The sequence below is a fragment of the Ruditapes philippinarum genome, unplaced genomic scaffold, assembly GCF_026571515.1.
Source record: "Ruditapes philippinarum isolate M1 unplaced genomic scaffold, ASM2657151v2 ctg11392_1_1_1_1, whole genome shotgun sequence".
Lineage (NCBI taxonomy): Eukaryota > Metazoa > Mollusca > Bivalvia > Venerida > Veneridae > Ruditapes > Ruditapes philippinarum.
The window spans coordinates 5,001-17,292 of NW_026865846.1; the positions used below are offsets into that span (position 1 = coordinate 5,001).

The 12,292-nt window shown below is 36.3% G+C and overlaps 1 protein-coding gene across 1 annotated transcript; it reads right to left on the reverse strand.

Moving 5' to 3' along the window:
• Window positions 1-10,498: 10,498 nt before the first annotated feature.
• LOC132730527 (putative nuclease HARBI1) lies at window positions 10,499-11,655 on the reverse strand. The gene is made up of 2 exons (XM_060716480.1): window positions 11,016-11,655; window positions 10,499-10,665 (listed from the first exon to the last, which is right to left on the reverse strand). Exons 1-2 carry the CDS (start codon window positions 11,653-11,655, stop codon window positions 10,499-10,501), a joined length of 807 nt encoding a protein of 268 aa, XP_060572463.1.
• Between the last annotated feature and the right edge of the window lie 637 nt (window positions 11,656-12,292).

A 12,292-nucleotide genomic window follows, 5' to 3' on the forward strand; every position in this document is an offset into this window, starting at 1 on the left:
TTACTGTATATATATATATATATATATATATACACACACACACAAATTTATATATATATAATACATATACTATACAGGATATATATATACACACACACCAATAAATGCACAAATCTGAGAAAATTCAGTAATATAACCTTCAAGGTCAAGGTCATTAAAGAGCCCAAGCAAATTTGTGTTTGATAAACAACAAGGTCTGGTCCTTAAGAATGTTCTGTTATAATATGAAGTTTATCCCTTCAATAATAGCAAAGTTACAGTAGGTTACCGCCAAAACAATGAAAATTTCAATAATTTGACCTTCAAAGACAATGTCATTAATGAATGAAGGTCAAGGTCTTTCAGTATATTTTTAACAGTTATCTTTGAAGATTATTATGTTCAAGTTTAAAGACAATCCATTCAAAAATAACAAAGTTACAGCCAATAATAGCCAAAAAAAAATGAAAATTTCAAAAATTTGACCTTCAAAGTCAAGGTCATTTATGAGTGAAGGTCAAGGTCTGACTGGTTATTTTTAAGGGATATCCTTGAAGATTATTATGTTCAAGTTTGAAGACAATCCATTCAAAAATAACAAAGTTACAGCCAATAACAAGCAAAAATTGGACTTTTAACCTTGAAGGTCAAGGTCATTTATGGATGAAGGTCAAGGTTAGTGTGGTCTACTGAAAGGTCTTGTCCCAAGGGTTGTTGTGGCCAAGTATGAAGACAATACACCAAGAAATAAAAAAAGTTATGATCCAGGTACAAGTTTGCGGACGGCAAGGGCAACGGGAACGGGAACGCCGACCTGACTATAACAATACCTCTATTTTTTTTTCAAAAAAAAAAAAGTCGAGCTAATAAGAAATGCAGATCAGCAGTTTCTGTGAACTGCACTTCTTATCAATAAAATCTATCATCCTATTAAGTTTCAAGTCTTAAGCTTTTATAATTTATGAGAAATGGCCTGGACAAAAATAAAGTATGAAAATTAACAAAGGGCAATAACTCAAAAAATAAGAAATGCAGATCAGCAGTTTCTGGGCACTGCACTTCTTATCAATAAAATCTATCATCCTATGAAGTTTCATGTCCATAGCATTTATACTTTAGGAGAAAAGGCCTGCACAAAAATAAAGTATGAAAATAAACAAAGGGCAATAACTCAAAAAATAAGAAGCACAGAATACCGGTTCTTGTGCACTGCACGCACTTCAGGTCATTATGAGAAGCATGCATACCAAGTTTGAAGTCAATCCGACTTATAATGACTGACTTATGCTCCGGACAAGCTTTAGGGGACGCCGACACCGACACCGACGACACCGACGCCGACAACGACAACGACGACAAAAGTAACCCCTATATGTCGCCTTTTTCAAGGCGACACAAAAATTCCTTACGAAAAACTCGCTTCGGAGCATCATCATTTTGCTTGGATTTCTCAGTTGTTTCAGCATTCGCCGATTGATTTGGTTGGGAAACTTCATTTGGTATAGGCGCAGAGTTGTTTACGGTAGATTCTGTCGCTCCATCAATGTTCACATTGTCTTTATTGGAGAATGAAGTCAATCTTGGCTGCTTTTTTCGATGCAGACATTTGTGAATTTACCCGGATAATGACGTCACAATCTGAAGCGTCTGAGCGCTTTTAACATGTAATAATCACTAAAGCGTCTAAGATAAATCATGTGACCGATCAGCTGATGAAATTCATGCTATTTATAGAAAAAAATATACACTACGACGCTCGCAAAAATATGCGTCACGGAAAACGCACGGCTATTATATTACTGCATCAAATGCAAAAGTACTGTGTCAAAAACGCAGAAAACGCTCTCTAGAGAAAACACTGCATGAAGTGATGTATTTAAGTGAATATGAATGAAACCAAAGAAAGCTTGATACTAAGTCCTTATATATCTTGTATAATGTGCTTAAGTTATTTCATAAGAGGTCATGACCTAAAATAATTTCATCAGCAAACAGCAGGTCATTCACATGTATGAAAGAAATTCCAACATAAGTTGTTTCCCTTTCATTAAACTATAATTTGAAGAAATGCCATGGTCTAGGGTATCTTAGCTTTAGCAGTCCCTAAAAGGGGCCAATCAAATAAATATGAGCAATTTTTATAAAAGATTACTATAAGAATGCTAATAACAAAGTTTGGTGATCATCCATCAATTGGTTCTGTAGAAAAAGCTGTCTAAAGGTTATATTATTTTTAGCTCCCTTGACCCCTAAAAGGGGCCTATCAAATTAATATGAGCAAATTTGATAAAAGACTACCTAAGAATGCTACAAAGTTTGGTGATCATCCATCAATTGGTTCTGTAGAAGAAGATGTCTAAATGATTTTCTATTTTTAGGTCTAGAAACCCCTAAAAGGGGCCAATCAAATTAATATGAGCAAATTTGATAAAAGACTACCCACGAATGCTACAGACAAAGTTTGGTGATCATCCATCAATTAGTTCTCTAGATATAGATGTTTAAAGTAATTTCTATTTTTAGCTTTAGCAGCCCCTTAAAGGGGCCAACCAAATTGATATGAGCAAACTTGATAAAAGACTACCCAAGAATGATACAGACAAAGTTTGGTGATCATCCATCCATTAGTTCTGTAGTTTGTTTGTTTGTTTCATTTTACGCCTTTTCCCAACAGTATTTCAGTTATAGTTCTGTAGAAGAAGATGTCTAAAGGTTTTTTCTATTTTTAGCCCTAGAGACCCCTAAAAGGGGCCAATCAAATTAATATGAGCAAACTTGATAAAAGACTACCCAAGAATGCTACAGACAAAGTTTGGTGATCATCCATAAATTAGTTCTGTAGTAGAAGATGTTTAAAGGTTTTTTCTAATTTTAGCTCTGTTGACCCCTAAAAGGGGCCAGTTGAAATGACATGAGCAAATTCAAGTGTGACTGTCACAAGGATGCTACAGACCAAATTTGAAGTAAAACTGTCCATCGGTTTCAGAGAAGAAGACGATTGTTGACGCATGACGACGGACGACGGAGTATCCCCCTTTGATACTAATAGCTCATCCTGAGCCTTCGGCTCTGGTGAGCTAAAAAAGAAAATGTATCAATAGTACCATGGCAAAATTTTCCATATCAAATGGTGGGGATACATACATTACCCAAGAATTGTTGAAAATCAATTATTTTTCATAGATTTAGTCCATCTATCTTCCTTTGGTAACTCCATATTTGTGGACAATATAATGAATTGACTGTGGTCAATTTTCAATTGTGAAATAATCTCTTATCCATATTAACATGAGCATATTTCTTATTATGAGTTGGTAGTTATCAAAGGGGCCATGTCTTCCATTTTTTCTGCACAGTTTTTCTCCATCCAATGTATTGTATGGCAGAGGCTTGCATGCAAATCACCAGGCTGATGTGTATCCTAGCTGTTTGGCAGGCACTTGCGAAGAGTTTTAACGCATTTTCAATGTACATGGGTGTTTAGCAAACAAATTTGTTTTCTATAATTTTAAACATTATTGGATGTAGCATTCAACAAGATGTATTTTCCGAATGTCCGAAGTGAAATATAAATTTCCGATTGTCGGGAATGACACATAAATTTCTGATTGTCCAGCATGATGCATAAATTTCAGTTTGTCCGGAATGATATATTAACTTTCGACTGTCCGGAACATGAAATATAAATTTCCGATTGTCCGGAATACTTTCTAACAATGTAACGCTCTCCAGACTGAACAAAATAACCTCTGATTTCCAGAGTTTGTACATTCAATTATATATCTTTCTTTATACAGTAAACTCCGCTTATAACGAACTCATTGGGACATTCAAAGTCTGTTCCTTATATCAATAGTTCCTTGTAAGCATATAGCGAACTAGTTCTTTGTATCAGGAGTTTTTATAGCGAACAAATTTTGATATAACGACTTGATTGATAAACATCGTCCGCCATATTGAAGTGCATTTGATTAAGAGTAATTAGTCATTTATTTCTTTTTTAGACACAATACCCAAGAGCGTACATTTTGGATTTGAAAATCCTTTGCTATTTCAGTTTAAGTTTTACTCACTTTCTCAATTTCTCATAAAATATCATATTTTGTTTCTTAACTCTGTGCTTTTCGTTTTCTTTCCATGAATAAGAATAAACAAGATTTTCCATTTTTTCTTCCTTTTATACATGTATTGAATATCTTCTATTATATTTTAAGGATGACTTTTGCTAATGAAATATAAAGATTTTTTGTTTTCATTTCAATCAAGCATACTTTGTAGTTTTCTATGGATTATGTCTGCAAGCATGCGTGATTATGTTGAAAACTGATTATAAATGATCATAATTATTTTACTCAAGCAAAACTATTAAAGAAAAGAAATAATAGAATAAAAGGAATAACCGTTTTATTTTTGTGACAAGAACTCATGCTAAAAATATCCTAAATAGAAAACTATAACATACTTCTATACAAATTCATTTTCATAGATATATTGAAGTACATACAACAATAAACGGTACATTCCGCGAGTTTTAATCCGTGCCAATGAAAACGAAAGTTGAAATTTGCGGGTACTAGCCGATATGTTGGAGTTCGTCATAAAAGTGTAATTTTCTGCACTTTTAACTTAATTGGGACTAAGAAATGAGTTCCTTATAAGCGACGATTCCTTATAACCGTGTTCGCTATAACCGTATATTTTGATATTAAATAAAGAAGGGCAAAATTCGGGCCAAAATAAATTGTTTCTGATACCCGGAAGTTCGCTATAACCGTGTTCGCTATAAGTGAAGTTTACTGTATGTAAATTTCCGAACATCCATGGTGGTCTGCCATATTGCCCCATTGGGATCAGCGCAGCACCAAAAATTCTCTTGTGCATTGCAAATGTATTATACAGCCATGGCCAGAACCTATTTTACATGCATTGATTGTCATTCATTAAGAATATAATATTGTTAAAATTGTTTTTTTGTATTAATGTTATAATCCTGTAGAGATAATTGAGGGACATTGATATTAATAATGACTTATTGTTATTTCATAACAGAAAACAAGAGCCGGTTGAACCGGGTGATGCTACCCCGAATAGGTTTTGGACACAGGAAGGTTAATCTGTTGCAGTGTCAGAGTTATGCCACAGACAAATTTCAAAGTGTAAAAACAACTAAATGTTGTGCACGACACATTGTCTCAATATGGTGATCATTTCTGTGAAGTAGTTTCAAATAAAGAAGTTATGGGCCAAACACAGAAGTGCTGCAAGGTCATGCTGTGACCTTGACCTTCAAGGAAGCACCCCAAATGTTGCATGTGACACGGCGATTCAATATGGTGATCATCTTTGTGAAATAGTTGTTATATCCGACTTCAAGTAACAAAGTAATGGGCCGAACACGATTTTGCTGCAAGGTCATGCTGTGACCTTGACATTCCATTCAAGGTAGTGACCCAAATGTTGCGTGTGACACATTGTCTCAATATGGTGATCATTTCTGTGAAATAGTTGTAAAATCCGACTTCAAACAACGAAGTTAAGGACAGGACACGATTTTGCTGCAAGGTCATGCTGTGACCTTGATCGTCAAGGTAGTGATCCAAATGTTGCGCGCGACACGTCGTCTCAATATGTTGATCACCTTTGTGAAATAGTTTTAAAATCCGACTTCAAATAAAGTTATGGACCGGACACTATTTTGCTGCAAGGTCATGTTGTGACCTTGACCTTCAAGGTAGTGACCAAAATGTTGCGCGTGACAAATCGTCTCAATATGGTGATCATTTCTGTAAAATAGTTTTAAAATCCGACTTCAAATAACAAAGTTATGGGCCGGACACGATTTTGCAGCAAGGTCTTGCTCTGACCTTGACCTTCAAAGTAGCGACCCAAATGTTACGCGCGACACGTCGTCTCAATATGGTGATCATTTCTCTGAAATAGTTTTAAACTCCGACTTCAAATAAAGTTATGGGCCGGACACGAATTCGGGACGTACGTGCGTTCGGACGGACGTACTTACAAAATGGTACTTCTGTGACTTTTCCTTTGATCTTTTTGGCCACTTTTAGTCACACAAGGCTGGTTTGCAAAACCGACCAAACTGCCCCCATAGGCGGTTTGTACGGTTTGATGTATCCGATATTACGTGCACTTGTGGAAAAAAATGGCAGACCTCGTGGATGAAAATGGAAACAGGTAAAGAAACATAAGAATTTGTCAATTATGGCGAAAGGCCAATGTTATTTAAATGGTATGTTTGTGTATGTGGGCTCAGTTGTACAAAATAACATTTTGTAAAGGCCCTCTGCGATCGGCAAAGAACATTTGTACCAATTCTATGTTGAAATTCGTTCAAGATAATTCGTACTCCGGTTGCAAGTTCAAAATGTCCCCATTTTTGGCACCCACAAAAAAGTGAGAATGTCCAAATTTGCGACCCAAATCGCTCCCCATTCCAACCCCCCAATCGAACAATAACTTCCATCCGTTTTTAAAATCATTAATTTTAAAAATTTGACTATAAAGAGGTATTTTAAACATGATTTCATTTTCCAAAATGGGGGCGTTTTTAACTGTAAACCTTCGTACCCCAGACAGTCGTGTACTCATCAGCGCTCATGTAGGCTACAAATGTATGTCATACAGGGCAGATCCTTTTTTAAATGTTTCAGGGTTATGGCTATTGGGCTCTACACAGTGTCATCCCGGAACGTTTCCATCAACACCTCTCAAGAAAAACTCTGAAAGAGTTATTTGGCATGTGATGAAAAGTATAGAGAAAAGCTGGAAAGCAGCATGTACCCAGCAGACATTCCAGTCATTGTCCGGCATATACAAACGCAGTGTTCCAGAGAGTGCTGAACACAACCTTAATGGTCTTGTAAGGATGCAGTCGAGGAGATACATCCTTGGGTGCTGTGCACCTTGATTGATTGGGACGAGTTTTGACAAAGTCATATGCACTACAACAAATCATACTACAACAAATCATACAGGTATCTAATTTCTTGGAGTTTAACATTGACCTTCCAAACATTGATCGAATGACCATTAAAGTTTGTATTGAACATTGAAACGATCTAGCAGTACAGAAGTGTCTTAATAAGTTGATATTTTCAATAAATAAATTTTGGCATGAAAGACATGGAAATGGGTGTCATATTTAAGAAAAGGTTGTAGCTAAACAGCGGTAACTGTTTTTTTTCTATGTAGAATGTATGACATACCCTGCAATCTTGTATAATTAAGTTTCATAAATTTACGTGGAAATCTTCCATGTGTTGAGTATTTTCATTTCTTAACGGTCCTTACAGAAATGTGTCCCACTACCAGCTCTATATGCATGTATATTACATTTTGTACCATGTAATACAATGACTGAAAGTGACATAAACAAATCTTTCCATAATCCATTACAGATGACAGAGATACAGAGTCGGGAACAGGCACAGCATGCGAAATGCCAGAGATTAGATCAACTGGGTTAACATCTTCCTCTCCAGATGGTGTAGGTAAGTAACATCTCCAGCCATATTTTTTATTATTTTTTATCATCGGTTTAATTGTCGTCATCATAAACATTTGCTACAAACGACATCTCTTCAGACAGTTAATGGAGAAGTGGCCATTCGTCTAAGCACATTAGCTTTTTTGCAGTATTACTGTCTTGATATATCTGTGTAGATTATCGGAGCTTTTTTGCATCATACTATCAACTATCAAATTCAACTATCAGCTTCAGCTTGTCTGTATTTGTGTCTGCAGCTGTATTGCCAGCAAACAGCATAATCATTCTCAGTCAAAAATGACTTGCTAACCAATAGCAAGGAGTTTCTTCAAGGAGTTATATAGTTTATTTAAAAAAGTAGATGGATATAATATCCAGTATACCACGTTGCATTCCGGATTTAATTGACTATTTTCAGTAACCAAAACACAACCATACCATCAAGATCAGATGGTAAAAGCTGTACTACTGTGCGGCATAAGCATCCATTCCTTCATTTGACTGCTTTGAAGTTATTGTGGTTGTCATAGTGACAAAATATTGCAAGTGTTAATCGCATATTATTGTGGTCTGACCGAAAATGTTAAACAACTTGACTTCAAATGTATTCAGTCACACATAAATGCTCACATTATTATTTCATGGTGAAGAACTGATTTTATTTATAGCACCAACAAGCCAGAATGGCCATGATGGGACTACAGATGCTGCTGAGCCAGATGTTGTTGCGGAAAACATGAAGTCTGAGAAACAAGTTTGGACAAAACCCGCAGTCCTGAAGCTGATTGCCCTGCATCAAGACCACGAGGCTCAGACTTCAGAAAACCTTCACTGAAAAAAAAACTATCTGGTCAATTATTGCATCAGATATCAACAAAGAAACCAAGTTAAATGGTACATATCAGCTACTCAGTGCGAGCAGAAATGGAAAAATATTACTAAAGTGTATAGGGACACAGTTGACCATAACATGAAATCAGGCAATGAGCGAAAAGAATGCCCTTACTTCCATGAACTGCAGGACTTTTACGGGTACAGACCCAATGTTACTCCATTGTATGTAAGCAGCTCCATCAAGTCACCTCAGACTCAAAGCTCTTCTGTAGGGACAGAAGATGAGAAAGATGTAGAAAAACAAACATCAAAGAAGCCAAAGGTGATGCATAACCGCAAGGATGCAGTTGTTGAAATGCTACAAGAGATGCGTGATGACATGAAGCAGGAACAAAAACAGTTAATGGAAGTTTTAACCAAACAGCACGAAGACCGTATGGCAAATGAGAAAAGCAAACTAGAACTTTTTGATAAATTGGTTAATGCTATTTCAAAATCCAAGTAAGAGTGAACACTTTACAAGGTTTGTTTTTTGACAGAAGTGGAGAGAGACATGGAAGATTTGTAGGAGCAATCTTTGGGTCACTTTTCTAGTGAATATTTTCTGTTTCTTCATGCTCCTCTGTTCAGTGATACAGAGCTGTCATGGCCCTCTTGTTTATGGCATTTTCTTGCAATGTTTTGTTGCAAGTTTGAACTTTTACTTTAGATTTTCATCCATGTACAAGGCAGTACACACTTAGAAATTGAAGTCACATATCTGTAATATAGATATTGTATTTTGCATTTTAATTATTTTCACACCAGTGAATATTATTTCTTTGTAATTGTTAAATAACAAATGTTTAAACTCACTCATGGTACATTATGTATGCACAGCTGGTTTTGGTAAATTTTAATGGTGGCCATGTATAAGAAGCATCGTCAGTTTAATTTTAACCTTACACATGTTTATGTGTTGATCTTGATTAAAGCTAATTGATGATAAACAGAACACATTATGTTAAACCATTTTATATTTTTTGAAGTTTTTCATTGATATGTTGTGTTCTGCTTTTGGATGGGATAATGGCTGTTTTAAAAAACTTGAAATTCATTGTAGAACTAAAGACTGATTAAAACTTGGTATGTTTCTGAAATTTCACCCAAGGAAATCATTGTTCATGTTTTTATGCCCCCCCGAAAGGGTGGCATCTTAAAATTGGACCGTCCGTGTGTGTGTGTGTGTCTGTGTGTGTGTCTGTCCGGGCAACAACATTCTTGTCCGGTCCATAACTTTGTCATTTCTGTTTGGATTTCAATATAACTTGGCAGAAGTGTTCACCATAAATGGGCGATGTGCAGAGACCAAGACCCAGGTCCGTACCTTCAAGGTCAAGGTCAGACTTGGAGTTCAAAGTTCAAATATGCATATTTTTTCTCTTGTCCGGTCCATAACTTGTCATTTATGTGTGGATTTCAATATAACTTGGCAGAAGTATTCATTATAAATGGGCGATGTGCAGAGCGCAAGACCCAGGTCCGTACCTTCAAGGTCAAGGTCACACTTGGAGTTCAAAGTTCAAATATACATTTTTTTTCTTTTGTCCTGTCCATAACGTTGTCATTTATGTGTGGTGGATTACTGGTGGATTTTTAAATTGATTTGTAGAAGATGGCGTGCAGAGCACACATGACCCAGGTCCGTACCTCCAAGGTCAAGGTCACACTTCAAGGCCAATGGTCAATTTCGTGGGGCATACGTCACGTTCTGTGACATTTCTTGTTTGTCATTCATTTGTACCTGTTATAATTGTTTTTGGTTAACTGTTTAATAAAATGAGAAATAAGATCTTTTGTATTATGAAGTTTCATCCTACATTTATGTATCTGTTATTAACCGTACTGGTAAGTCAGTAATCACATGTGAATGGTAACGAAAACAGTTCGGTTAGGTACCCAGGAAACTGTATTGGTCTCCGACTCTGGATTAAACTTCACTAGACAATATAGAAATAAAACAATTTTATTGGTAACACACTATTGTTTGCTGTAAGAAGTGAACAATATTGAATGATACACATAGCCTGAAACACATACATAGCCTGAAACACATACATAGTCACACAGCTGCTGAATAAAGCTCAAAATCTGTATACTGCTGTTGATCGCTTTGGTTTGTACTACAAGTCACAGCTGTCATTTGAGAGTGCAAACAATCGTTTTTCTTTTCATCTCTGCACTGCTACAAAGTGGCATGAAGTTCTCAAAATAGTTAGCCTCGTCAGCTTCAGCCAATTCCTTCAGTGATGTAATCCAGCAGGTCTTCTCTGCACTGGACACAAAGCTGATGGAGGGTGCAACAGCTAAGTACAATATGTACAATACAAGAAAATGTCCTTCAAGTCAATAAACTTTAAACCTTCGAAACTGCCCCTTCAACGCACCAAAAGCACGTTCAATACACATCCTTGTGGAACTGTGAATGTAGTTGTATGTCTTTTTGATCTTTGTTTAAATTGCCACAGTCTTTGTAAGGAACCATCATCAAAGATGCTAGGGCATATGCTGAATCTCCGAGGAGATGCGTGTTACCTGGGAAAAACTTGCGAAACATCAGCCTCAATTTTATCCATAAGTGGGGAATTTTTAAGGATTCATGAGTCATGGACTGATCCTGGCCAACCACAAAAGACATCGATGAATAGTAGCTTACTATCGCACACGGCTTGTAAAACAATAGAAGGGTACTGTTTACGATTAATGTAGTTTTCTGGAAATTCTGACGGTGTACGGATGGGAATGTGACTACCATCAATAGTGCCCATTATCCGAGGAAAGCCAGCTAGTTGCTGAAAGCCATCTATTGTCTCCTTGGCTTTCTTACCTGTTGGCCATTTTATCAACTCGGGCAAAAGTTTGACGCAAATTATCTCAGACACATCGTGGATAACAGAATGGACACTTGTTTCAAACACAACAAAGATGTCTGCTAGTTGCTGAAACGTAGTTTGCGTAGAAAGATATTTGATGAACAACAGTAGTTTTTTCTCAGCCGTAATCTGGTGTACACCCCTTGAGTTCTTCAAAAAAGGTGACATCATATGTAAGAGTTTTTCAAATGTGTCTCTGTTCATTCGAAAACGGTCTTTGAAATCATCAATGGTGTATTGACGGTAGACAGTCTCCACATAACCACGAATTCTACTTTTTTCATGACGAAGTGTACTAAATGCAAGCACACCACTGATCTGAGCATATATCGCGTGATTTCTGGAAGATAAATAAACATGACTAGCGTCTGATTTATCTTCATCCTCAAAAATTCCCTGCAATGCTGCCACAAGTTCTGCCATGATTGCAAACCATTTGTAAAACCATGCATTTGTAGTAGCAACTGCAAACCATCTAAACTAGTTTTGGTTTCAAAATAATTTGTCATAAAACCTAAACCTACTACTGAAACCGGTTTATGCAAAACAAACGCGCCCTTAGTTCGTAATGAGAGGGGGTGGGGAATGGTTTTAAAATTATTAATTAAAAATGGACCTTATTTAGTTATTTATGGATTAAGCAACGTGTGTACATTTAAATATACATTATGGAGTGTGAGTATACAATATATATTACTAGAATTAGAGGAAGGGTGTTATTTTGCAGAGGGACTTTTGTCATTTTCTTCTTCTTTTTTTTCACTAATACACTATACGTATTATCTAATCACAGGGCCGGGGGCCCACACACACAGTGTTTGGATGGTATATACTGCTTGATGGTAACCTTAAAATGAGATTCAAGTCAAAACCTTATAATATGTGTATGTATGAGATGTCACAACACCATATTCTATGGCTAAAATATCATTTTTAAAAGGGGGAGGTACAAATAAACGTATGCAAACAATACACAACATAGTTGTTATTACCTACCTGCGCATATAGCCATGAAGGGCTCTACATTTGTTTGTTTCAAACTAATTCTTCAAATCAGTGC